The sequence below is a fragment of the Bufo bufo genome, chromosome 4, assembly GCF_905171765.1.
Source record: "Bufo bufo chromosome 4, aBufBuf1.1, whole genome shotgun sequence".
Lineage (NCBI taxonomy): Eukaryota > Metazoa > Chordata > Amphibia > Anura > Bufonidae > Bufo > Bufo bufo.
Genome location: NC_053392.1, coordinates 475,997,916 through 476,025,398, shown reverse-complemented (window position 1 = coordinate 476,025,398; position 27,483 = coordinate 475,997,916). Strand labels below are relative to the sequence as shown.

The 27,483-nt window shown below is 43.5% G+C and overlaps 1 protein-coding gene across 1 annotated transcript in view; it reads left to right on the top strand.

The window, feature by feature from the left end:
* RAB32 (RAB32, member RAS oncogene family) overlaps positions 1 to 25,893 on the top strand; it is a 73,444-nt gene extending 47,551 nt beyond the window's left edge. The window contains 5 exon segments of the mRNA XM_040429506.1: positions 18,714 to 18,785; positions 18,788 to 18,879; positions 18,881 to 18,904; positions 18,906 to 18,995; positions 24,292 to 25,893. Of these exon segments, the coding sequence (XP_040285440.1) occupies positions 18,714 to 18,785; positions 18,788 to 18,879; positions 18,881 to 18,904; positions 18,906 to 18,995; positions 24,292 to 24,441 (428 nt within the window). The 3' untranslated portion in view covers positions 24,442 to 25,893.
* The last annotated feature ends 1,590 nt before the right edge of the window (positions 25,894 to 27,483 follow it).

Sequence of the window (27,483 nt, the reverse complement as noted above, 5' to 3'; positions counted from 1 at the left end):
GGTTGGTCTGAGTGGCCACCATATATATGCAAGACCCAGAAGTTCCTGCCCTTACCACATAAAATGGTTTCCAGCTTCTTCTCCACAACATTGAAATTGCAACACCAAAAGGAAAAGTTGTGAAATTATGGAAATCACAGAATCGATAGACATGTTAATGATATGCAAATGACAAAAAAAAAAAGGGAAACAAAATATTTAAAACATCTTAAATTATTCAATATTGAGTGTAATCTCCACACACAGAAATACACGCACTTTTGCATGCCATCAATGAGGTTATTAATGGTTGCCCGAGGAATGTTCTGCCATACTGAATGCACTTGTGTACACAAATCATCAAGATCCGCTGCTGGCAGCTCCCTTTGCAATTGCTGACCAATAGTGCCCCAGAGGTGCTCGGTGGCCCTGCAGGGTGCTCACAGCACAAGCAACATGCAGCCCGGTGTTGTCATGTTCAAAAACTGCTCTGGAGAACGACTTTGGAGAAATCGCTGTACCATTGGTTTCACAACCAAATCACTGTTATGCTGAGCTGTTGGACCTGAAATGAAGACTATAGAGGTCTGGCTACCATACATCATGCCACACAAAATACCAGGAGTAGAACCGATGTGACATTGCCTTGTGAGGCCTCCTCATCGCTTTACCCATGTGGTCTCGAGACTAATCTCCAACTATCGTTGCGTCCAAGACGGAAGCCGGACTCTTCATTAAAAAGGACAGACCTTCATTTCAGCCTCTATTGCCATCTTGCTTTGCACCATGGTAGACTTTGAGAGCAGTGCTGTGAGGTCAATTAAACACCTGTAGCTGAATATCTGGCTCATAGCCCAGTGTCGTGCAAACCTTTTCTAATGGTTTGTGTAGATACTGTTTGCTGCCTTAGGCTTGGGATGTTATCTGCTGGAGTGATGAACCAAGGTCTCTCAGATCACGGGTTCTGTCTCTCATTTTGCAACAAGCGGTGATACTGGCATGTTGACAAACAGGAGGCTTCACACCTATGTTACTTAATCCTTTATTTTTTTTTTTACTTTTATTTATTTTATGTTTGTTTCATGTGTCCAAAATTTTTTGCTTTGTCTGGTTTTATGCCTCTCCCACATACCACATATTCTAGCTAGTTGCATGAAAATTTACAGATCTTAACTAGGGATCGACCGATATTGATTTTTTGGAGTCTATACCGATAATCTGTGAACTTTCAGGCCGATAGCCAATAATTTATACTGATATTCTGTGAATTTTCATTTTTGAAAAAAAAATATTCCTACACAAATCTGCTGAAAATGAATGTTTATTGTTAACGTGTAGTTTTTTTTTGTATATCTTTCTTTTTCATTTATACTTAATATTATTATTTATTTTTTTTACTAACTTTTAGCCGCCTTGTCCTATTCACCCTGATAGATCTCTATCAGGGTGAATAGGACCTCACACTGTCCCTGCTGCTCTGTGCTCTGTGCACACAGCAGCAAGGGAGCTAACTTTGGCAGCCAGGGCTTCAGTAAAGTCCTGGCTGGCATGGTAACCGATCGAAGCCCCAGGATTACATTGCTGGGGCTCCGATCGGAACTGCCACTGAGGAGGAGGGGACCCTGTGGCTACTGCCACCAATAATTAATACTGGGGGGCTTGGGTGGGGGGGGGGGGCGCACTGTGCCACCAATGAAGAGAACTCTCTCAATTATTCATATACAGGAGGCGGGAGCTGGCTGCAGAATCACATAGCCGGCTCCCGACCTGTATAAGCAGTGGCTGCGATCCGTGGCAGTTAACCCCTCAGGTGCGGCACCTGAGGGGTTAACTACCGCAGATCGCAGTTACTTGTCATAGAGGTTGGGAGCCGGCTATGTGATTCTGCAGCCAGCTCTTGCCTCCTGTATATGAATAATTGAGAGAGTTATCTTCATTGGTGGCGCAGTGGCCACAGCCCTTTCCCTCCTCTCATTGGTGGCAGCAGCTAGCAACAGGGGGAGGGAAGATACTTCCTTCTCCCCCTGTGCTGCTGAGGGAACATGGAGAGTGTTTGACAGTCAGTGCGATCCTTGTTCCCCATACGTTATTGGTATATCGGCAAAATAGATGCCGATACCGATAACGTTCAAAATCCTGAATATCGGTCGATCCCTAATCTTAACTGCTCTTGTTACTTCCTCGATTTGCATAACCTTTTATGGCTTGTCCTTCTTGGTGTTGCAGTGTGTATGTATGAGTCTATGTATGCGTGTATATAACAGTAGAAATGGTGCCCCAGTGACATTTAGGGAGTCTTTTATCAGGCTTTTGTTCAAGCAACTAAGGCACCCCGATCCATTTCCCCTGTTGGGTTAGTAAACATCATAGAGATTTACAACAGTGAGGACCTCTGTCAGCCAGAGTTGAGTCTCTATAAAGAGTAGTTCTGGATTTGGAGGACTTAGTTCTGCTAAGTATTGCATTATCATCAGCGAGAGGGCTAGACCTAGACTTTTTTCTAGCAAGACTTTTTTTCTAAACCTTAACAAACCTTTTTTTAAGTGCTAGTACTCCATGGATAAAAAAAAGCCTTGTTTTAAAATCCCAGGCTATAGAAATTGATAGTGACTCGCTCTACTGGAGCAAATTCTGAGGCGATGTTCAAGCTACTTAGTGCATTCCCATGGACCGCAATTACTGAGGGTTTTGTTTTGTTTAGTGTGAGATATGTATATCTGTAGCGCTAGCCTTAGAAGGCATTGTCCAAATGGGATAGGGAAGCAGGGAGGGACTATAGAGAAATATTAGGTTTGAGTTGGAGACCTCTGTCAAAGTAATAAATATAAGGTCAATGTTGTATGACACTTAGGACATATTCCCATAAGATCGAGATGCTGTGGAATTGCAGATGGAAAGTCCACATCATTTACAGTAGTAGTAAGTTGAATTTACAAATCTCCGCAACAAGCTATGGGCAAAAAGCTAAGCAGAAGTTGTCCAGATTTTACTTCAGACTTCACTTTCTGCAATGCACGGTTTGGGCATGGATTTTTTCCACAACAATTTATGTTCTTTGGGCATGTGCCTTAAGGGATTTTCTGGGATTTTTCCACCGATCTGTTATTGATGTCCTATCTTGAGGATAGGTCATCAATATTAAAATCCCGGAAAACCCCTTTAACACTGTTGTTGCACGAGCAGTTATTTTTGCATCATTTATCCCACAAGCAGAATGTAGACTTTCCTCTTTTCTATAGAGCAGGGTTTTCTGAAACATTGCATTTTAGTCTTAGACTCTGTTCACGTCTCTGCTATTGATTCCTGTTCTGTTCCGTCCTAAATTACGTAAATGGCTGCACTAAATGGAAAACGCTGACTCCTGACAGTCCCCATTTAATTATAATCCTGGCTTTTTAACAGAATCTGAGACTGAGGCTCCTGATGGATCCTCCAACACAGATGTGAGCCCCTTGCATCATCTCATGTGTTACTATGCAGATCACTGATCATTGAAACTAATGTAGGCAAGGATTATCCTTGAAATTATGTTGCATCATGACCCATCTTAACCCCTAACGTTGTGAGCAGTCATAAGCAAATGGATAAAGATGTATTCCTTGACTTCAGACTAATGCTCAGAAAAGCAAAGATTTTTTGAATATTTCTATAATGATTTAAAGGGGTTTGTCCGGGTTCAGAGCTGAACCCGGACAAACCTCCATTTTCATCCAGGCAGCCCCCCTGACTTGAGCATCGGCAGTTCATGCTCCGATGCTCCTCCTTTGCCCTGCGCTAAATCGCGGAGGGCAAAGGCTCTTTTGTTTGCAATAACACACTGCCGGGCTGAGGCTTCCGCCGGGCAGTGTGTTCGGTGACGTCACCGGCTCTGATGGGCGGGCTTTGGCGCTGCCTAGCAGTTTTAATGGCTGGAGCAGCGCTAAAGCCCGCCCATCAGTGCCGGTGACGTCACCGGGCTCCCTGAGCAGCCGGAAAGAGGGCTTCAGCTCGCCTGCAAGAGATCCGGTACGTCACGGAGTATAAAAACTTTTGGCCAAGAATTTCCTATATGAAAATGGGGCTTCAGAAATATGTGGCAAAGGTAGGACATGCATTGTCGGTATGGTAATATGTATGTCACTCTAGTACTATTACACCAATGTCCCCAATCCCGGACAACCCCTTTAATGAAGCAAAGATGTGTTGAGCGTTTTTGTTGTAGCCGTTTTCCTTGTTGTAAATCTCAGTCGTTTTATAAGGTTCTTATATTCTTATGTTCTTGACCTAACTTGGATGTGTCATGAACCTGTGTCAGTGAGTTCTTTGAGGTGTGGCATGTTGCCCTGTCTTGTTGGAAAAAGCAGGACGTTTTTTCCTTCGGGTGTAAGTTGGTTGTTAAACTGTTCAAAGATGTCCAGATAAATTGCAGTATTCAGTTGATTTGAAGAAAAATGGGCCCACTAGTAGTGTTCCTGACACTGTGCACCAAACGCCAATTTTCTGGTCTGTAAAAAAAATGAAAGCTGAGCTCTTATTGGTTTCTATGGACAACTAAGACAGATTTACTATTTTGGCAGTTTGATTTGGAGATATTGGAAGCGGTCTACTTTTTCGTGGGCCACCCTTTAGCTATCTATCTAAATATATTTATAGAGCAGCCTATAATGTACGAGTAAGCGACTGAACCCATCAACCTCTACGAAAGTATTAGGCTAGGTCTACACGACGACATTTGTCGCGCGACAATAAGTCGCAACATTTTGTTGCACCAATGTCGCGCGACAATTTTATAATGGCAGTCTATGGTGTCGCACTGCAACATGCGACATACTGCGACGCAACAGTCGCAGAAAAATCCATCTCGATGGATTTTCTGCGACTGTTGTGGTCGCAGCATGTTGCTTGTTGGCAGTGCGACACCATAGACTGCCATTATAAAAATTGTTGCGCGACATTGGTGCAACAAAATGTCGCGCGACAAATGTCGTCGTGTAGACTAGCCTTAGACTACTATTCCCTGCAATCGACCGTTCAGCTGTCACTGGATTTAAGCAAAGCCACCCCTCCCCAGACAATCCAAGGTCCCCTTTAAAAATCCCAATACCACTCAGCTAAATGTAAAAGGAGCTATATTAGTTGGGTAATTTTCTTCATCTGAACAATAGGAGAATGAGTACCCTCCATTTTGTTAACAAACGAGACATTCTTTTCTCTTTCCCCCTCTGTCTCCAACCATTCAGTGTGGAGAAGTCTCCAACTGCTTGATCACCATTTGCGTCATCTGAACGGATTTCTGTAGCCACTGTTGTCTGACACATTTAGCTAGCAAACAGAGAGGAAGAAAGGGGCAGATTACCTCACCCTCTTTACTGTATTCATACCTTCCCCTTTCCCCCAATAGCAAAAGAGAGAGAGCGTGGGATCCTCGATGCAAATTTTTTGCATCGAAGATTCATTTGTGTCATGTGACCACGGATCGGAGTGAAGCGCTTGCTATTACTCCCGCTCCGTGGTCTCCTGCGGCGCTTGGAATACTTACCTTTCCAGCAGGCGCCCTCCGGACACTCCACAGTACGTCCATGGTCCCGCGCTGCTCTGACCTCCTGACGTACGCGACGCCGTGACCCGACGCACTGTGTGACGTCAGGAGCAGAGGCAGCGCAGAACGATGGAGTGTCGGCAGCGCCCCTGCTGGAAAGGTAAGTGGATGACACCGAGGGGGTGGGGGCGCAACTAAGGGCCAGGCGCCTGGAGTGCACAGCGTCATAGAAACCAGTGACGCTGTGCACTACGGGTGTCAGGAGGAGCATGGCAACAGAGCTGATGGCACAATGGGGGCAGAGCTGATGGCACAATGGGGGCAGAGCTGATGGCACAATGGGGGCAGAGCTGATGGCACAATGGGGGCAGAGCTGATGGCACAATGGGGCAGAGCTGATGGCACAATGGGGGCAGAGCTGATGGCACAATGGGGGCAGAGCTGATGGCACAATGGGGGCAGAGCTGATGGCACCAATGGGGGGCAGAGCTGATGGCACAATGGGGGCAGAGCTGATGGCACAATGGGGGCAGAGCTGATGGCACAATGGGGGCAGAGCTGATGGCACAATGGGGGCAGAGCTGATGGCACAATGGGGGCAGAGCTGATGGCACAATGGGGGCAGAGCTGATGGCACAATGGGGGCAGAGCTGATGGCACAATGAAGGCAGAGCTGATGGCACAATGAAGGCAGAGCTGATGGCACAATGGGGGCAGAGCTGATGGCACAATGGGGGCAGAGCTGATGGCACAATGGGGGCAGAGCTGATGGCACAATGGGGGCAGAGCTGATGGCACAATGGGGGCAGAGCTGATGGCACAATGGGGGCAGAGCTGATGGCACAATGGGGGCAGAGCTGATGGCACAATGGGGGCAGAGCTGATGGCACAATGGGGGCAGAGCTGATGGCACAATGGGGGCAGAGCTGATGGCACAATGGGGGCAGAGCTGATGGCACAATGGGGGCAGAGCTGATGGCACAATGGGGGCAGAGCTGATGGCACAATGGGGGCAGAGCTGATGGGGCAGAGCTGATGGCACAATGGGGGCAGAGCTGATGGCACAATGGGGGCAGAGCTAATGGGGCAGAGCTGATGGCACAAGGGGGCAGAGCTGCTGATGGCACAAGGGGGCAGAGCTGCTGATGGCACAAGGGGGCAGAGCTGCTGATGCACTTGGGCTGATCGCACAGTGGGGAACAAAGGGTGTTGGGGGCTAATGGCAGGGCGTCTGAGTTTTTATAAAGGAAAACAGTATTAATTTTTTCTTATTAGATTACTCGATTAATCGTAAAAAATAATCGATAGAATACTCGATTACTAAAATAATCGTTTACTGCAGCCCTAGATCTACTGGTTATTTTCAAAGTTTTTCCAGATAGAAAATAATTTTTCTAACTTCTTTACCTCTGCCTCTTGACAATAACCAGTAGCCCAATATTGAGTGCTTGATCTGGGAAAATTTGATATTCTGGCTAGGAGTAAGAGCATATGTGGATATTAACTGCTCCCTAGTTTCAGTTTTATACAGTAAGGCCCATACCGAACGCCAGAATTCTGGCGTCAAAAAGCCACAAAAATAGAAGTTTTGCAATGTTTTTCACTCATTTGTGCAAAATTTAAGTGATTGTGCAAAATTTTGCAACTTTTTGGCACTCGCTTGCACAAATTTTAGCGACTTTTTGCATTTTTACACCACTTACTACAGGGTGGGTGTGGTTAGCAGATTTATCATTGTGACTATTTTTTTTCCAAACTCGCAATTTCACTCTAGGAGGAGGGTGGAGTAGGAAAACTGGAGCAGCTTCTCTAGACAAAAGTGTTAGGTTTAAGGATAAGACAAATTTATCAAGTAACATGAGACATTTGAAAATTGTGGCATAAAGTACAACGCAGGCTTAAGCAAAACTGACTTCAAATTTTCCCCTAATGATAAATTCCCCCTAAGGGTTAGGGCCATTAAAATATTCTTTGCACTGGATACAGCAGCCTCTGCACACATCATTTTGAGTAGATGAAGCCTGCCATAACGCGAAAGTGGGAGGTTCACCAATTCACCTGTTCAGCCTGTTTTGAGGAAGCTTTAGTGCTCACCGGAGCTACATTGAGTGCCAACAGTATAGCGTGGAGCATATCTTCAAAAGGCTCTGCGTCTCCTGGTGGCCTCGACTGTACGATATCCTCTTTTTGTTGTAATAAAGATATTTCACTTGGTCCGACCCTATATCCTCCTTTTAGCCTTCTGGTCTTTTGGAGGCCCAGTGCCTTGGGTGTGTCCGCCATAGGTTGTTCGTCTAGGATCTGTTCTAATTTCTCAATACGCCCCACCAGTAAGTAATATGTATTTTTGAAGAGATCTTGTATCTATCAGGTAGTTCTGGTTAAAATGTGTTCAACATCAGACACTCATTGTTCCACCTCCACTAGCCTATGACTCCTAAAGGTGTGTTAGGGAGGCCTAAACCATGGCTGCCAATGTAGACGCTATGTCTGGGGCCTGTTTTGCCACCTCGATGGCCAGAATTCTTGTCTGCCTCTGCTTTCTGAGAGTATTTCTTTCCATTCCACAGAATATATCTTTCCATAAATGTCCCAAATGTCTATTCTGGCAATTTGACCAGGATTTAAAGTGTGGGTGGAGGAAGGGAGGTAGGAGTTGCCATAGCTCTCTACATACTAGGCTTTTTGCATTTTTAAGAGACTTGCATTGGTGTAATATAGTGGCATCTTGCAAATAATCCGGTCTCCCTGTAAACTATATAGCTGTAGATAATACTGCATCTCCCAGGGTGGTGTCATGTTGCTGCCTTCTCGCTTAAACATTCACACAGCGTTAAATAATGAAATTTGAACTTCTTGATAAAAAAAAGGCAGTGAAGGAAACTATGAATTCTGTAAATTAAAGGATGAATTGATTTTACAGGTGACTGCATATCACCAGTTGAACTCCTATTTATGCTTTGCACTCATTCACACTACTAGTTTTTTTTTTAGTTTTTTTATTGCACCCTAGATTTGCCACTTTTCTTTTCTTCAACATGGAAAAAATATTAAAATGTGTAGCTTTTACATGGAAAGACTTTGTGCACACACCCTATTATCGCTTCTTACAGCCTCCAAGTTCTTCCAAGACGAAATATGGTGCATTTGGGACATGTATGAAGCTCAACTTTGATTTCATGCTGAACCTACGGAAGGTTTTTTGTTTTTGTTGTTTTTTTTTTTTTTTTTTTGTGTCCTCCATAGTACAACACGACATGGAGGTAATATATGGCAGCGTACAGTACCTATAGGTCCTTGTACATGGACTGATATTCGGGCAGATTATCTGGGATGAGTGTTTACATAAACATCATTCCTGATAATTGGCCTGTGTAATGGTGCCAGCAACCACCCGATGACTGTGCATATGGGGAGTCGGGAATAATCGCGGGTAAAACCTGTTTTCACTTTCAGCTGCATTCACAGTAATGCTGATTTCTAACAGTAATATCTTCCCCTGTACTGAACATATTGCTGATATTGTCTGAAAGCTTGGAATGCCGGCTTTCAAATCGACCAGTTGCATTGTTCCTGGCTGCTACCATTCAGGAGATAGCAGCATCTCAAAGCAGCCCCTCCCCCTCTAGTTAGCTAATTTTCCCACTGCTGGAGCTGAACAGGGGCAAAACAGTTAGGGGGTTAAAAGTGCTGACAGAAACCTGTCCTAGTACATGAGCAGGACTGGTTGCTGATGAAGGGCAAGGCCTTACTACTCTGCTCTACAATAGATGGTGATAATGTTATCCTCCTATGATATACCATCGTGACTGAGCAGCCTGACAGGAAAACTAACCAATATGTAGTATATCCCAAGTGCCAGAGTGTATTGTGTTAGTGATGCCCCACCCCCTGGGCAACTCTGCAAGTGGGGCCACCAGTCCTGCTCACATTCTAGACAGGTTGCTGGTGTCTATTTTAAATCTTTCCGGAGAACCCTTCAAAGGATTTAATATTTTTTTACGCACAGCTGGATCAACAAATTAGTGGAAGTGAACCTACATTCCTGATAATTGCCTGATTCTCAGCAGAGAGAGGAGGGCTGCATTCACATATGAAAATCGCCTCCGCTGTATGGGGACAAGCAATCACTACAACGATCACTTGTCCCCATAGAAACCCTTAGGGCCCTTTCACACGGGCGAGTATTCCGCGCGGGTGCAATGCGAGAACGTGAACCAATTGCACCCGCACTGAATCCTGACCCATTCGTTTCAATGGGGCTGTGTACATGAGCCTTGTTTTTCAGGCAGCACTTGTGCATTGCGGTGAAAATCGCAGCAGATTCTATATTCCGCGTTTTTCAAGCAACGCAGGCCCCATTGAATGAATGGGGCTGCGTGAAAATCGCATAGTATCCGCAAGCAAGTGCGGATGCGATGCGATTTTTTTTTTTTTCAGGGCCTGGTTGCTAGGATATGATAGTAAATTGGGATGAGCAACCCCGGACCCCATTAAAGTAATTTCACTGTATTATTTTTACCTTCTAACATTGTTATAAGGGAAAATAATAGCATTCTAAACCCCATACGGCTATATACGTGCTAAATACACATGCCCCGTGCAGGCTAGCTTGTGTATAGATGTCATGGCAGCTCCTTTAATCCAAGCCTGAAAAGCTTCTGCCCCTGCACTGCCGATGTCAGGAACAGTGCAGAGTCCAGTAATGCCGGCAAGGGACCAATCGGAGTGTATGCAGACTACCAATTGGAGCGCAGCAGTGTAAAAATGCCGGTTTCAGGCTCTTATCTGCACTCTGCGATCAGAGCCTGAGATCGGGCATTAGCTGGTCTTTGCCACCAATCTATGTCCTCTGCCCTATCAGCGCCAGTTGCCCATCTGTGCCCCCTGCTTTTAACTTTGCCGGCTGTGCTCTGCACGTTCTGACCCCCTGGTATTAACACTGCCCCCTCTCGAGCCCCTTCCCCCCCCCCCTGTTGCGGTCCTGCTGAATGTGATGGCGGCGGCTCAGGAAAGTGTATGCTGACACTCTGCTATGACTCTTAGACGCAGCGGCATCCATGGGGTTAATAGTGGGAGGGGGCTCCCTTTTCTCAACCATCGGGCTGCCACGGCCAACCGGATGCTTGCAAAGGATTGTCCTATTATTGGTCCGCATTACGGACAAGGATAGTACTGTTCTATAAGGGGCCAGCTGTTTCATTCCGCAAAATACAGAGTGCACACGAACATCATCCTTATTTTTTGCATATCCGTTTTTGCGGGACCGCAAAATACATACAGTTGTGTGCATCAGGCCTAATGGGGATGGGCTGGCATCAGGGAATCAAATTCCTTGCCGCTGTTGCCCACTCATTTTTTTATTGATGTGGGATGTGCCAAGACTCTTTCAACCAAAGAGGAATATCATGGCTACAGTAATAATTAGCTTTATTGTGAAGCATTATTAGGTATGCTACTGATTTGCAGCTTGTATATTCTCAATATATAGGCACCTCGTGACCTGCACATGGTTTGTAAGGGATTTGATCCTATGGACTGAGAGTTGAGCTTATCCAAGCATGTGATCTGTTCTGAGAAAAACCCTACAAATAGGCAGCAAAATCAGCCCATCAAATGTGTTTGCACTTACGTAAAGTTCATATAATGCTGATAACGATTTGTAATATGCTGCCATTTTTATGATGTCAGTTGACATGCATAGCTTAATTACATTTATTAAACTGTCTTTAAGGGAGATGCTGGTAAAATGGTCAGCCATGATGTGTGATGTGACTATTGTAGGTTTATGAATATTGTTGAGTGGTGATGTATGCCCAGATCCAGGGATGTACAGGGGAGACAACACAGAATCTACATAGTATTGTGTATTCTGTGATCTCTAAATTGATCCAGACAGCAGATCTGCTGGTAGATAAAGTAACCTGACACCTAGCAAAGCAAATGTGTTAATAGTTGTAGAAAAGTATAAGTTTCCACACATACTGTTTGATCCATCTGTCCTCTTCAATTTCCCAGTGTCTAGTATGCTCATATATCATATATCCTTTTCTGTCAGTCTTAGGCCCCTTTCACACGAGCGAGTATTCCGCGCGATGCGATGCGGGAGGTGAACGCATTGCACCCGCACTGAATACTGACCCATTCATTTCTATGGGGCTGTGCACACGAGCGGTGATTTTCACGCAACACTTTTGCGTTGCGTGAAAATCGCAGCATGCTCCTCTTTGTGCGTTTTTCACGTAACGCAGGCCCCCATAGAAATGAATGGGGTTGCGTGAAAATCGCAAGCATCCGCAAGCAAGTGCGGAGGGTATGCGGTGCGATTTTCACGCGACGGTTGCTAGGAGACGATCGGGGATGGAGACCCGAACCTTATTATTTTCCTTATAACATGGTTATAAGGGAAAATAATAGCATTCTGAATACAGAATGCATAGTAAAACAGGGCTGGAGGGGTTAAAAAAAAATATAGAGTCATTTAACTCACCTTAATCCACTTGCTCGCGTAGCCCGGCATCTCCGTCTGACTCTTTACTGTCTAGGACCTGTGGAGAGCATTAACTATAGTTTAAGGACCTGGGATGACTTCACTCTGGTCATCACATGGTACGTCACATGATCTTTTACCATGGTGATTCACCATGGTAAAAGATCATGTGACGTACCATGTGATGACCAGAGTGACGTCATCCCAGGTCCTTAAACCTATAGTTAATGCTCTCCACAGGTCCTAGACAGTAAAAGAGTCAGACGGAGATGCCCGGCATCGCGAGCAAGTGGGATTAAGGTGAGTTAAATGATTTTTTTTTTTTTTTTAACCCCCTCCAGCCCTGTTTTACTTAGCATTCTGTATTCAGAATGCTATTATTTTCCCTTATAACCATGTTATAAGGAAAATAATACTATTTACAGAACACCGATCCCAAGCCCGAACTTCTGTGAAGAAGTTCGGGTTTGGGGTACCAAACACGCGCGATTTTTCTCACGCGAGTGCAAAACGCTTTACAAGGTTTTGCACTCGCGCGGAAAATCGAGCGGTGTTCCGCAACGCACCCGGACATTTTTCCGCAACGCCCCGTGTGAAAAAGGCCTAAGGCTACTTTCACACTAGCGTTCGGGTGTGCGCTCCCGTTTTTGAAGGGGCTCACGAGCGGTCCTGAACGCAGCCGTCCAGCCCTAATGCATTCTCAGTGGAGGCGGATCCCACTGAGAATGCATCCGCCTGCCAGCGCTCAGCCTCCGCCTCCGCTCAGTGAGCGGACACCTGAACGCTGCTTGCAGCGTTCGGGTGTCCGCCTGACCGTGCGGAGGCGAGCGGATCCGTCCAGACTTATAATGGAAGTAAATGGGGACGGATCCGCTTGAAGCTGACACTATATGGCTCAATCTTCAAGCGGATCTGTTCCCCATTACATTGAAAGTCAATGGGGAACGGATCCGCTCAGGCTACTTTCAGACTTAGAAAATTTTCTAAGTAATAATGCAGACGGATCCGTTCTGAACGGATGCAAACGTCTGCATTATCGGAGCGGATCCGTCTGATGAAACATCAGACGGATCCGCTCCGAACGCTAGTGTGAAAGTAGCCTTAGATGTTCAATTTGTTAGTATTTATCTATTTTATGTATTTTGGCCATGCAGCTTTTGATAAATATGTAATATTAGCTGAAGGTCCATTAAAATTGAACCTCCACAGCAGCTCACCCCCTTAACTTTACAGCAGTCTTCCCCTTTAACAGTGAGTTTCACAACTCACCACCCCCTTGACAGTGACCTCCACAGGGGCCCGCCCCTTGACAGTGGACTTTACAGCAATCTGCCCCTTAACACTGACCTCCATGGCGGACCATCCCCTTAACTGTGACCTCCACAGCCAGCCTGCCCCCTAGGGTGCCCAGAGGTCCAGTTTTAGGCCGGACAGTCCGGCTTTTCAGACAAGGATGTTCCTTTGAACAGCTTACTCTCAGGACAGCAGCACTGTGCTGTCTGAGTGTGATCTGCAGGAAGAAAGTCACCGTCCCTCCCACCCCTGCAGCTGACTGAAATTAATTTTTAACTTCATTTTTATCCATCCCTGTCGGGGTCTTAAGTTCGTGTTTTGAGGGTGGACACATTGTGGCAGGCGGTGTGTCTGGGCTCCTTCCTGCAAGAGTGACGCCCCTCTGGGCACCTTACTGGCTCATTTGCATACCAAATAACTGGATTTTCAGAGGATAAAAACATCTATTGCTGGAACAAAGGCACATCTTGAAATAAGGTACAAAGTGCTATTAGGCCATGGCCTTTTCTTCAATAGCAATTATCCAGGTAACCAGATTCCTTTAAAGCTCTCCTACAACAGTGAAGAAAAATGGCTGGGTTTGTTATGGAAATGTGGGGTAAAAACTGTGTATGTGGAGGCTAAACGGCCTGCGAGCTTCTATTGGCTGAGAAGGGTCATGTGACCAAGCTTCTATTGGCTAATGCATTTTTTGGAATATCTCAGGAACGGTATGTCCTAGAGAGCTGAGACTTGTCTAAAACCTTCCCGGGCACCTGATGTACCTGTGTGCCAAATTTCGTGATTGTAAATGTGACGGTGCAGATTCCTCTAGCGGACATGCATCACACTCGTACACTCAGCTTTATATATTAGATATACTGGATTGTTTCATAGAAAGACAGTACTGTGCTGGAAATTAAACACAAAATGTGATCCTTCCGTAAACAGTCAACACAAATAATAAGAGCCAGATAAGGACATATGCATAGTGATTTGAAAAAAAATAAAATATATATATATATATATATATATATATATATATATATAATCCGTAAGCAGATGGTTGCACCTTTATGTTGCACCTTTTTGTGTGTCCCTTTTATTTGCCTTCCTGGGGTATAAAAGACATACAGAACTAGCACCACAGTTGTAATTTTTAGAATTTGTTCATTATTTGTTATTTTATGTAGTTTGGAGTCAAATAATTGCTATACAGTCATCTTTGCCCCTTGCTCCAGTGTGCTGCCGCCTGCACCCTGCCTGTGCCATGCTGCTCGATACTGCACAGGACACTCCTCTGCAGTCTATTACAACCAGTCCAACATGTGTTCCTACAGGTAGTAAGTATAGACAACAAAAAGTAAGCCCCACGTGGCATACAGCTAAGGACCAAGAAAAGGACGTTGAAAAAAATACAAATCTGAGGGCTCAATTTTGGCATTTGAAAATGACAGTGCTAATAAAAACTGGTTAAATGACATTGGTCACCTGTCTTATTTTTATTTTAGCCAATGTCATTTAACCAGTTTTATTTAGAACTGTCATTTTCAAATACCAAAATTGAGCCCTCAGATTTGTATTTCAACATCCTTTTCTTGTCCTTAGCTGTATGCCCACTTTTTGTTGTATATACAAAAGCAGCAGCTGATGTAGGCGTTGCCAGTACTGTAAGTGCATCAGTTAATCAAGTAAATCAGCTGACTGTATTGTAGATATTAGAGATGAGCAAAGTTTTCAAAAATTTGCTTCGAACTTCGACAAGACCATTCGATTCATTATAAATTACTTCATAACGGATTACATTCCATTGTATAGATCGGGCGCAATGACTGGGAACAGCGATTGTGCCACCCCTGTCATTTAACCCCTCAGATGCTTTGTTCAATGCTGATCACTATCTGTTTTATTCCGCCTATCAAGGGTTAATACAAAAAAGATATATACATTCACCTCATCCCATATGATCGAGGAGAGGCTGTCCAGCCATCTTGATGGAAGAAAACGCGGCAGTTCTCGCACGTGAAGATGTGACGGCGCACATGAGCGTGCGCGTTTTCTTCAGTCAGGATGGCTGCAACGGACTCTCCTCAATCCAAATCATGAGGTATGTTTGAGGGGTTTTTTTGTTTATTTTTTTTACTGCAATCTCAGGAAAAATTGATTCAGACATTCAGATCGAATTCTACTTTGCTAACTTTGATTCGGTCAACACTAGTAGATATGGACCAATCCTTTAATTTGAATAATGTAAATGTGAGCAAGCTTTGCGGTTCAGATGGATTACTCCCAAAATTCTTTAAACAGCTCAACTGAGTTATGTCCATGCACCTGTTCATAATTTTTAGACCTTCTCTAGGACTGGTTCATATATTATCATGTAATAAGCAAGGTATAATCTCGTGGGACAGAGATTCAATATTATCACTTTACAAAGAGTTGGTACCATTCAGTTTTGGGAGCCAGTTCATAGAAAGGATGCCTTGGATATGGGAAAAAGTACAAAGAGGAGCTAAAAGTGATACTGAACCTTTTTATCTGAAGAACTGTAATTGTTATATTGTTTATTGTAACATTTAGCCTGTTGGGGATAAAGTTATACCAAGCTGGATGGGCTGGGCAGAGGAACACTGCAATCATTGTTATGGTTTTATTTTTTGTGGGGGGAAAAAAATTCTCTAGCAAATGTTCTTGAACTGTGTTCCTTGAAGTATAGAAGAGACATATACAAACATGATCAAACATACAGTGGTTTCATAAAAAAAAAAAACAGCAAGGGCTAAAAAAAAAATTTTTTTAACTGACTCTTTCAGTGTCTTTCACTGGCCTTTGTGATGTGATTTTACACTGAAGTTTAGAACTGCTTCATGTGTATTTGTCTAAATGTTTTTTTTTTTCCCTCCACCGCTTTATTTATATTAAAGATGGGCCACTGCTAGTTTGTGTGTGTGTATGTATGTATGTATGTATGTATGTATGTGTATGTGTGTATGTATGTGTATATATATATATATATATATATATATAATATATATATATATATATATATATATATATATATATATATATATATATATATATAATATATATATGAGGAAGGCTCCTGTCTTAGAGCCGAAACGTAGCTACAGCCTTATGGGTAAATAAAGTTTTTTGCTATTTTATTTATTGGAGTGCTGCACTTTTTCTACGTTTGCATTATTGGATTGGCTTTTATCCACATTGGGCTTTTTGCACCCTCCATTCCCTTTTTTCTGTGACGGGTGCTGCCATCTTTTTCTTTTTATATTATATGTCCCGATACCATTTTTTTTAAGACTGAGTACCGAGTACCGATACTTTTATTTAAGTACTCACCCGATACCAATTACCGATACTAATTTTAACAATAAAATACACACACATGTATTTACTGACCAACCAAAAGGCCCAAAAACAGAACTATAACATTCCAAGGAGACATTACACTGAATGGGGGGCAGCCACAAGAGACGTATACTGTATGGGGGCAGCCACAAGGGAGACGTTATACTGTATGGGGGCAGCCACAAGGAGACGTTATACTGTATGTGGCAGCCACATGGAGACGTTATACTGTATGGGCAGCCACAAGGAGACGTTATACTGTATGGGGCAGCCACAAGGAGACGTTATACTGTATGGGGGCAGCCACAAGGAGACGTTATACTGTATGGGGGCAGCCACAAGGAGACGTTATACTGTATGGGGGCAGCCACAAGGAGACGTTTATACTGTATGGGGGCAGCCACAAGGAGACGTTATACCTGTATGGGGGCAGCCACAAGGAGACGTTATACTGTATGGGGCAGCCAGGAGACGTTATACTGTATGGGGGCAGCCACAGGAGACGTTATACTGTATGGGGGCAGCACAAGAGACGTTTATACTGTATGGGGCAGCCACAAGGAGACGTTAATACTGTATGGGGGGGCGGGCCACAAGGAGACATTACACTGTATGGGGGCAGCCACAAGGAGACGTTATACTGTATGGGGGCAGCCACAAGGAGATGTTATACTGTATGGGGGGCAGCCACAGGAGATGTTATACTGTATGGGGGCAGCCACAAGGAGTGTTTATACTGTATGGGGGGCGGCCACAAGGAGACGTTATACTGTATGGGGCGGCCACAAGGAGACGTTATACTGTATGATGGCCACAAGGAGACGCTACTGTAAGGAGACAGGACAACAATTTTTGAAGCCCCCTCCTCAGTATAATAGTCTTGTGGCCATCATACAGTAATGTAATATTTCTTCTTGCCCTAATGCCTGCCTTTTAGAGATCAATGTGCAGCTTGCAGGCAGGAAGGGAAGGACCAGGGCCAAGAAGACAGACACTATCACTTTTAGAGGGACTCGCTCTGGCAAACACAGCTCTGCTGGCAGTGAATGCAGTGGAGCAGACTGTGATGTAATTATAGTTATTGCAGGGACTCAGAGAATCGTCTGAGAGTTTATTAGTTAAAACGAATCGAATGAGTCAGAGACTGTGTCACCGAGTCCCTACCAGACTTCCTGCTCTGCTACATGCACCCTGTACACACCCAGCTCCACTACATGCTATGCTAATAATGCCCCTTCCCCTGGACGGACTTACAGGGAGCCGCAGAGCAGGGAGCCTGGCAGGGACTCGATGACACGGTCTGTGACTCATTGGATTCTTTTAACTAATAAACTGTCAGACGATTCTCTGAGTCTCTGCACTACGCTCCCTGTGCTGTGAGTCTCTGATTGGTTGGAGGGAGGGGCGGGGCGGAGCTAGCTTCCACTCTAGGCTCCAATTACACTGCCTGCTACTGCCTGTGAAGCTGTTAGCTGTGGGAGATGCAGGGGCAGACACATAGAAGCGGCGCACAGGTATCGGCAGTGGTATCGGGGACATTTGCACGAGTACATGTACTTGTGCAAATGCCCGGTATCGGTCCCGATACTGGTATCGGTATCGGGACATCCCTAATATATATAATCAACTATTGTCCTGTTTGTAGCCACAAAAAGACAGATTGCAGTTTAGATTAGGTCACTCATGCTCCTGAAAGTATGGAATCCAGCTTGATCCATTATGTTAAAGGTAACATATCACCTGGTTTTGGGGCACACATCCATCCAGCATTGCTACTATGCAGCTGGGGTTTAGGGGCCCCAAACCCGGCCATAGTAAAGCCATCCTGCCCGGTAAAGAATAGCAAATTAAAGTTTAACAGGAGAAGTCAGGACTCTTCTCCACCAGCATTTGAACCTAATCGGACCTTATAAAACCCCAGTATATCCCAGTGGGTTATAAAGGGTAAACCAATTTCTAGGGAAATGAATTTTGCCTTCCTAAAGCTATGTACGTAGATATGTTTCATCAAAGAGATCAGACTAAAGATGGAGTATTGTACAATCTTTGAAGTAGTAACAATTTCTGTCATTTCTGTTTTGTTTATAGGACAAGAGAGGTTTGGGAACATGACAAGAGTCTACTACAAAGAGGCAGTGGGTGCGTTTGTGGTTTTCGATGTGCAAGAGGTTCCACGTTTGAAGCCATCACTAAGTGGAAATCTGACCTGGATAGCAAAGTTCACCTTCCTGGTGGTGGTCCCATACCTGCTATTTCTTCTTGGCAATAAATGTGATCAAAAAGAGGGAGAACAGCATGCAGAGCCCCTCTCAGATGGACCACTTCTGTAAAGAAAATGGTTTTGTTGCATGGTTTGAAACCTCTGCAAAGGTAAGTGATTTTATCATCTAGAAATGGAATACGGTATTTTGTTCGATAAATACTTTGCACAGCACTAGGAGGTTATTTACTTTAAATTTGTCATTGGTGGTTAGATTTTTACTCCCATGAACAGCTAAGGGCGAGTTCACCTCTGAGTTGGAAGTTCCATTCGGGGAATTCATTGCAGATTCCGTAAAAAAACAGGATCTTGAACGGAAACTAAATGGACTCCATTGTAGTTAATAGATTCTGTTCAGCTCAGTTCGGGTCAGTTATGTGCCCTATACGGAACTTCTTCTGTTTTTAATGTTGTTCTGCTACTCTAATGGAGCAGAACAACGTAATATTTAGCCGTCATGTGAACTCAGCCATAGATCCTCATTACCCTCAAGGAAAATTAGGCTTTTATTTATGAAGCAATAGCTTGATATAGGCAGTTTGTACCAGAATGATCGTCTTTTCCATGTGTCCAAAAAAAGTGATGTGATGCTTCAAAAATATGGAGTTTCAGGTAAGTAAAGTAAATTTGCCATGAATCTCAACAGCAGCTACATGACCTTTAGTCTTCATTGCCTCAATAGCATTTACAATAGCTATAGACTTTTATTTATATATATATATATAAATATATATATATATATATATATAAATTATATATAAAATTTTTAAAACTTATCATAATGTGGTAGAAATGTAGCAACTATTTTATAAAAAAAAAAAGTGTGTAGTTACAACTTGTGGAGATTTTAAGGGAGCCTGTTATGTTGACTATGGTGGTTGAGCTTTATAAAGCCAGGAGGTGGTGACGTAGATGACTGACATACACCATAGTTTTTGTGGGAAAAGATTTCAGTAAGGGTACTTTCACACTAGCGTTTAAGTTTTCGGGTTTTGAGTTCCATCATAGGGGCTCAATACCGGAAAAAACACGCTCTCAGTTTTGTCCCTATTCATTGTGAATGGGGACAGAACCTAACCGAATGGAATGCTCAAAATGCATTCCGTTCCGTTTAGTTGCGTTCCCAGACCGCGAGAGCAAAACCGCAACATTTAGTATTTTGCTTTACGTCCTCGGATGCGAAGCAAGACTGATCCCGACATTACCCCCTATGCAAGTCTCTGCCACAATAGAAAACGGATCCGTCCCCATTGACTTTCAAGGGGAGTAAATGACGGATCCGTCTTGGCAATGTTAAAGATAATACAAACCGGATCCGTTCGTAATGAATGCAGATGGTTGTATGATCAGTAACGAAGCGTTTTTCTGGACCCTGCCGGATCCAGCAAAAACGCTCTTCAGTGTGAAAGTAGCCTAAAACTTGTATTTTAAACGTTTAGATTCCTGCTCATTCTGGGCTTTGAAGTCCAGGAGGTGGTCCTATCGGTGACTCTGACCCGCTATCTCTGTATACACAGTCATGGCTGTCAATCACTGATAGGACGCCTTCTTGACCCCAAAATCCAGAATGAGCAGAAATTTAAATGTATAAAATACTATTTTACTTTTCACACAAAACCTATATATTAATCTGCTCCACTCCTCCTGCTCTATAACATGTTGCAGCTCAAAACACCCATATTCAACATGACCGTTTCCTTTAACAGGGTTTCTCAGGGCTTTGGGCCTAAATCTTTAGAACTAGGTCATCTTTTTTGGATCAGTGAGGGGTCAGAAAGTCGAACCCCCATTAATCTGCCTCTGCTCAAGTTAGCAGTTTGAATGGGCCATGTGTAAGCGCTACAGCCTCTTTATTGTATAACAGACATTGTGTACTGGCTGTATCTTGTATTGCAGCCTCAATCCAGTCGGAGTTGCAGAAGGATAATGTGACAATAGACCTTCTTTCACATATGCGCTACAGCTCTCCGTCAGGCTGTTCCAGCAGAGAAACAGCCTGCTGGAGCTCTCTGGATCCGACCCTAGCCAGATGTTATCACGTGCCCCTCCAGCCCCAACTGACTATAAGGGATCAGCGGAGATCTCGCCACCTACAGGGCAAAATACGCTGGGATTCGCCATACAAAAACCCAACATGCTATAGATCTGCAAAGCTAGTGTGAAACTAGCCTAAAAAAAAGCGTTTTGCTGGATGGTAGCTGGTGCTGGAAGAAGTTTGCTGCAACCAAAACAAACAAGCCTAAACATAGTGTGACAAGCCAGAGAAAGGCCACAGCCCCGTCAACAGCAGATCAGCAGGAGTGCTGGAAGCGGACAGCACTGATCTGGTATTGATGATCTATCCTGGTACTAGGTCATCAATATTTACGTCCCTGAAAACCCATTTAAACTGCCTACAAGAAGCAGATTCAACTAGATTTGATGTAAAATATAAATAGAAATCATGAGTAGGGAAGGGAATTTAACGCTGACAGAATAATTGAATGACACCTTCTAAATATTTGCACAGTGAAGATGACTAAACAATTATAGTTTGAGGAATATGCATAGAGAATAATTGATTTGATGACATTATATGCCTTTTTGTTTTCTGTGTGGATTTGGAAGAAAGCTGGCGTATAAATATGTTAGGAATTCCTTCTAGATTAACCCTGTATTGATAGTGCCTGGCTACGAAGTATATAGCACATTAGGAATCTACCAAATCACTCAATACCTGGTCAACCACTAAAACATAAACTTTTTTTTTTTTTTTTTTTTACATTTTTTTGCTATTACCTATACATTTAAAATACCCTCGTTTCTAGATGAAAAAAAATCTCAAGAGCCCCAGAAGAGGGGAGAGGAGTCACGGCCAGTATATTTAAGATCAACAGAAAAAAAAAATCTACTCTTATATACTGGTCACCTCGGGAATGTGGCAAACCACGCAGATCCAGAACTGTTCTCCTACTATCAGCAGGTTTATCCGTGGTCATGAATTTATTAGATATACACAATAAGATTAAAACTGAGCATGAGAGCACACCAAAATGTTACTCGAAGCAGAGGCATTTGTCCTTGTAACGGGTCACCTGGCACCCCAACTGGGTACCTCCGTTGACTATGCTCCTAGCGTTTTCCTGAGGTCTCCATCACCGAACTGAAGACGCAGATAAATCCTCTTCAAATATATGAATGCTGTAAACAGTGGAATAGGAAACCATACGAATAGGTTTACGATCCTAGCAGTCAAACTGGAACAGCATACCATAAATCCTCCCCCCAAGAATGAGACGACACTTCACTTTGAGGGTTAAAACAGGAACTCACTGTACTTCACGTACAGCCTCTTTTATTCACAAACCAAAAACATAGTACTGCCCACAGGGTTTTGAAATACAACCAATCAATATATTACAACACATCCCCACAATGCATCATGGTTTCTTCCTCTCTGTCCTGGAGACAACACGGGGAGTCATCCCAATTATCTCTCAGGACAAAGGGAAATCGCCAATACACATGCTGGAACAACGGACAGGAATCCCCACCCAAACACACAAAATCCTCCCTTTCTGTCTGTGATATAATTATGAATTACATAACATCACAGACAGTAAAAATAGTTTTGTAAACATACTCCTATAACTTTCAAAACCCTACATTCATCTCCATAAAAATGTACATATTTAAAACCTCGGCAAACATCCAAATATAACCACTTCCAAAAATCACAGAAATCCCTCCAGCAGATCAAAAGTTAAGTGGAAGTCCTTTATGACCGACCGCAAGCACAATTTCCCTGCCCGAAACAGTTCCATAGATTTGGGCTGTGCCGGATCGTGTCAATTTCATGCAGGAAAAAGACTAAGTCCCATCTTCGAACGGGAGTTAGTCTCTGGAGCTGGAAAGTTCCGTATGGAGAAGGTAAGGGTCAGCGCGTGTTCGTTGTATTTGCGCATCCGATTTTAGTTCCACAGAATCTTTAGGATACACCGCTGACCGCGTTCGGTCCTATTAACAGCCCAGACATGCGGCATAGTTCTGTTACACTGTTCTTGAAGGGTAATATGTCCCGGGGCCATAGTCGTAGGGCAAGAGGCTGGTAAACAGGCCTCTCCAAAACCCAGTGGCGAGGTTGGTTTCGCCACAGTCCTATTATGCCCATCTACGGTAGTATAATATATTTTTTGAATTAATTGCATGAGCAAACAGACCAAGTCAAAGATACCTTACACAGGTAGACATTTGTTAGCCACCCACCCTCTCCTAATGCCACTTGCTGTGTATATTTGCTTTTGTGCCAAGGTGAAGCTCCGCCAGGACCCACACTTCCCATCACTGTGCTTTGAGGGAAGCTTAAATTGTCCAGTCTTGGGCAAAAAGAGAAGTCAAGCAGGTTCTTCTGCACATCAGTGTTGCTCTAATCAAGGGTACAGTAGGCTCAACATCTGCATAGAGGTTTCAAGGAAGTCAGAAACACTGCACTTAAGGATAAAAAGGTGCAAGCCTTACAGAACCAGGTCCAGGGTCCGCCACAGCAGATAAATAGAAGTTAAGGCAGCACTCCAGTTAACAAACTCCTTCACCAATGCCATGTTTTTAGCTCCAATGAGCCTATCTCAAACGTAGAGGTTTTCTTATCTTTAAATGTTCTGTTTGGTTGAGCAATAAGCTCTACCCAACATCTATTTACAGCAGTAAGTTGATGCCCAGTTGGGGGCATTCTGGCCAAAGCCGGCCATAAACATGAGAACTGTCAGTTCTCTCTTCTGATCCCTTCCTATCACCCGCGTGATTAAAAACTGAAGGTTTTAAAAACAAATATCCCTAGCAACCATTAGTGAAAAAAGCATTGCATCGCACTTGCTTGCGGATGCAATGCGTTTTTCACTGAAAGCCCCATTCACTTCTATGGGGGCCAGAGCTGGGTGAAAAAAACGCAGAATATAGAACATGCTGTGTTTTTCACGCAACGCAGAACTGATGTTAGAAAAAAAATGCTCATGTACACAGACCCATTGAAATAAATAGGTCAGGATTCAGTGCGGGAGCTATGCATTCACGCCACGCATTGCACCCGCGTGGAAAACTCGCTCGTGTGAAAGGGGCCTAAGAGTCGAGAGACCCCCAGAAAAAATAGATGGTCACATATAGCAAATGTGTATGACTAGTTTACTGCAGCAGTAAGGAGAAGTAGTGCGTAGGGTTTTGGTTTTGACTTCAGAAAGGCCTTTATTGTTGCCATTTCATAATTTGTCAGATTTATTTCACCAAATTCTGAATCCATTCATTATCTGCCCACCATTTAGACAATTTACAGTTACTGATGATTGGAACTTCCTCCCTTACTTTCCATTGTAGACTATCATTGTTGGAAATCCATACAAATATAGGAGGACTTAATTGTACATTTTGTTTCAGGATAATATTAACATCGACACAGCCGCTCGATGCTTGGTTGACAACATACTTGCAAATTTCAAGAACTTTCCTGCAGAAGAAAATGACATCGGCAGTGTTCAGCTTGATCAGGAAACCATGCCAGCAGAAAGTAAATCCCAATGCTGTTAACATTAAACAAAAGCAAAGGAGAAGCCAGAACCTGACAATAATACTGCTGCAAAATGCTGCTTCCATGGATGTCTATACATCATCTTGTGTGTTCTGATGATACAAGTTTACAGGATTTACCTGCGGTGTATTGATGGTGTATTGATAATGTATATAGTAACAAATGTGGCTTGCAATGGTCAAGGTCAGTCAGTTGTCATCAAACATAGGCAGTCGCTATTTTATATCTAGGCCTGTTCTTAAAACTATGCATATCCGATCAGTTTTATACTATTTTGAAGAACAATGTTGTGTATTATGTTTATATGCCTTTATGTAATTGCTTATGTGTGTCATCTATTGAATCTTTCTATGCCTGGTTGTGCACGGAGAATTGAAATTACTGCCATCGTTGTTGCTTAGTACTGTTATCTACTCCTATTTATTTGGTAATTCACAGTATGGGTTATGGTACAGCTTGCCAGGATAAGAACAATAATGTTTCCCCTATATGATACTGTTCCGAGATTTAAGGGAAGACTGTAATGTGGGGGGACACATAGAAATGGTGTATCACAATTATATTGTGATCCCTAGTTTACATTTAGATTTCCAATTAAAAGGAGTTTTCCAAGGGGTAAAAAATAACGGAAAGGCCTCAGAGTTGGTTAAAAAAAAAAATAAAAGCAATACTCTCCCCCATCAGACACCCCCTTTTCCCTCACCTTCATTCTGACATGGGTTCCCGCCGGTATCTGCTTCCTGGTCTGCATTGACATGCATGAAATGCCTGCTCAGCCAATCACTGCCTGAGGTGGGTCACCATTGCGGCTAGTGATTGGCTGAGAGGCTTTTCCTGTGTGTCAGTAGAGGATCAGGAACCAAAGATCAGCAGGGTCCTGGTGAATGTTTAAAACGAGTGTCAGGGGATCAGCGAGGATGGGTATTACTTATTTTATTGTATTTTGTTATTGCACTCAGGCCTTTTGATATTGTTTACCCTGGACAACCCCTCTAATTACGGTGTCCAGAATCTGGCTGGTTGCTATGGGTTATTTCAGACATATGATAAAATGTCTTGGGTCACAGACAAGACAGTAATTATGAATTGATGAATGCCTTATTCAAGAACGTTTGAACAACTGTGACATTGTACCCATGTAAATGTGAAGCCAGTAGTATATTGCCAAGTTAGGGGTATTGATAATTTGTGATAATGTTATGCAACTGTATCCTTCATCCAAGCAATAGCTAGTTTGCATTCTGCTCATACAGAAAGTTACTTCTTTATAGCAGGGTTTAATTTCTATTAGAAACAGTAGCATATCTCTGAGGTATTAAACTCACATATACTATGTACCTTGTTCATTTGTCTATCCCAGAAAATGGTCAAATGAATTAAACATTGCTGGATCTGTTATTTGGTTTCTTTAGCATTTTTTCTCTTTGCTTGCATTGTCATTCCAGATGTATTAACCTGTTTTGTACATAGGGCGTACCGGTACCCCTGATTTCCCGGTTCCTTAAGGACCACAGGGCGCACGGGTACGTCCTATGTATTTCCAATCAACCGCCACTCGGACGGGGCGGTGATCGGAACAAGGTGCCTGCTCAAATCATTGAGCAGGCACCTTGGCTAAATGTGAGGGGGACGGTCCCTTGTCGGGCGATCACCGCAAACCGCAGGTCAATTCAGAACTGAAATATTGGCATGCATTGTAAAGGGATTAGACTCCCAAAGTGGGACAAAAAATTAAGTTAAAAGGAAAAAGTTGAAAAAATAAAGTTTCCCCCCCAAAAAAAATTAAGTTTCAAGTAAAAATAAACAAATGTAATTTTCCCCAATAAAGTAAAAAAAAAAAAAATGGTAACAATAGGGGGAAAAAAATAGAACCATATTAGGTATCGACCGGCTCTATAAACATATCACATGATCTAACCCCTCAGATGAACACAATAAAAAATAAAAACTGTCCTAAATAAACCATTTTTTTTCTCACATTACATCACAAAAAGTACAACAGTAAGCGATCAAAAAGGCTTATGCCCACCAAAATAGTACCAATCTAACCGTCATCTCATCCCGCAAAAAATGAGACCCTACCTAAGATAATCGCCCAAAAACTGAAAAAACTAAGGCTCTTAGACTATGGAGACAATAAAACATGATTGATTTTTTTTGTTTCAAAAATGAAATCATTGTGTAAAACTTGCATAAATAAAAAAATAGTATACATATTAGGTATCGCCGTGTCCGTCACAACCTGCTCTATAAAAATATCACATGATCTAACCTGTCAGATGAATGTTGTAAATAAAAATAAACTCTGCCAAAACAGCTATTTCTTGTTACCTTGCCTCACAAAAAGTGTAATATAGAGCAACCAAAAATCATATGTACCCTAAGCTAGTACCAACAAAACTTCCACCCTATCCCGTAGTTTCTAAAATGGGGGTCACTTTTTTTGGAGTTTCTACTCTAGGGTGGCATCAGGGAGGCTTCAAATGGGACATGGTGTCAAAAAAAACAGTCCAGCAAAATCTGCCTTCCAAAAAACCGTATAGCATTCCTTTCCATAGCATCATCACGACGGCATACAAGGAGATTGACCCCTGACCTCTGTAGGGGCAGGAACAGAGAAAGGTTAAATACCCTCCTCCCACCACCAAACACCAGTGTTTTCCTGTCCCTACAGAGGACAGGGCAGAGAAAGGTCTCCCTGTATGCAGGGAGATGAAGCTAAGGAAATGGAACCTGTTTATTTTTTATTTTTCCGTTACATTTGGGAAATAACGCCGGCATCCAGCAATGGCGTCCCCCTGCCCTCCCGCGGGCTCCAAGTACTAACGCTGGGCAGGGGGTTCAGGGGCCTATCTCGTCCTGGTTATTCCGGGGCCTGTTCCCTGGCGCAGACTCCCTCCTAGCCTACTTGGGCGATAGCTGGGTGCGCGCCGGCGCATGGAGCGCATGTTTATGACGTCACGGCCGGCGGACCCGGAAGTGACGTCGCGGCGGCAGCGTGGAGCCCAGTTTAAAACCGAGGCATAAACGCTGGTTACCGC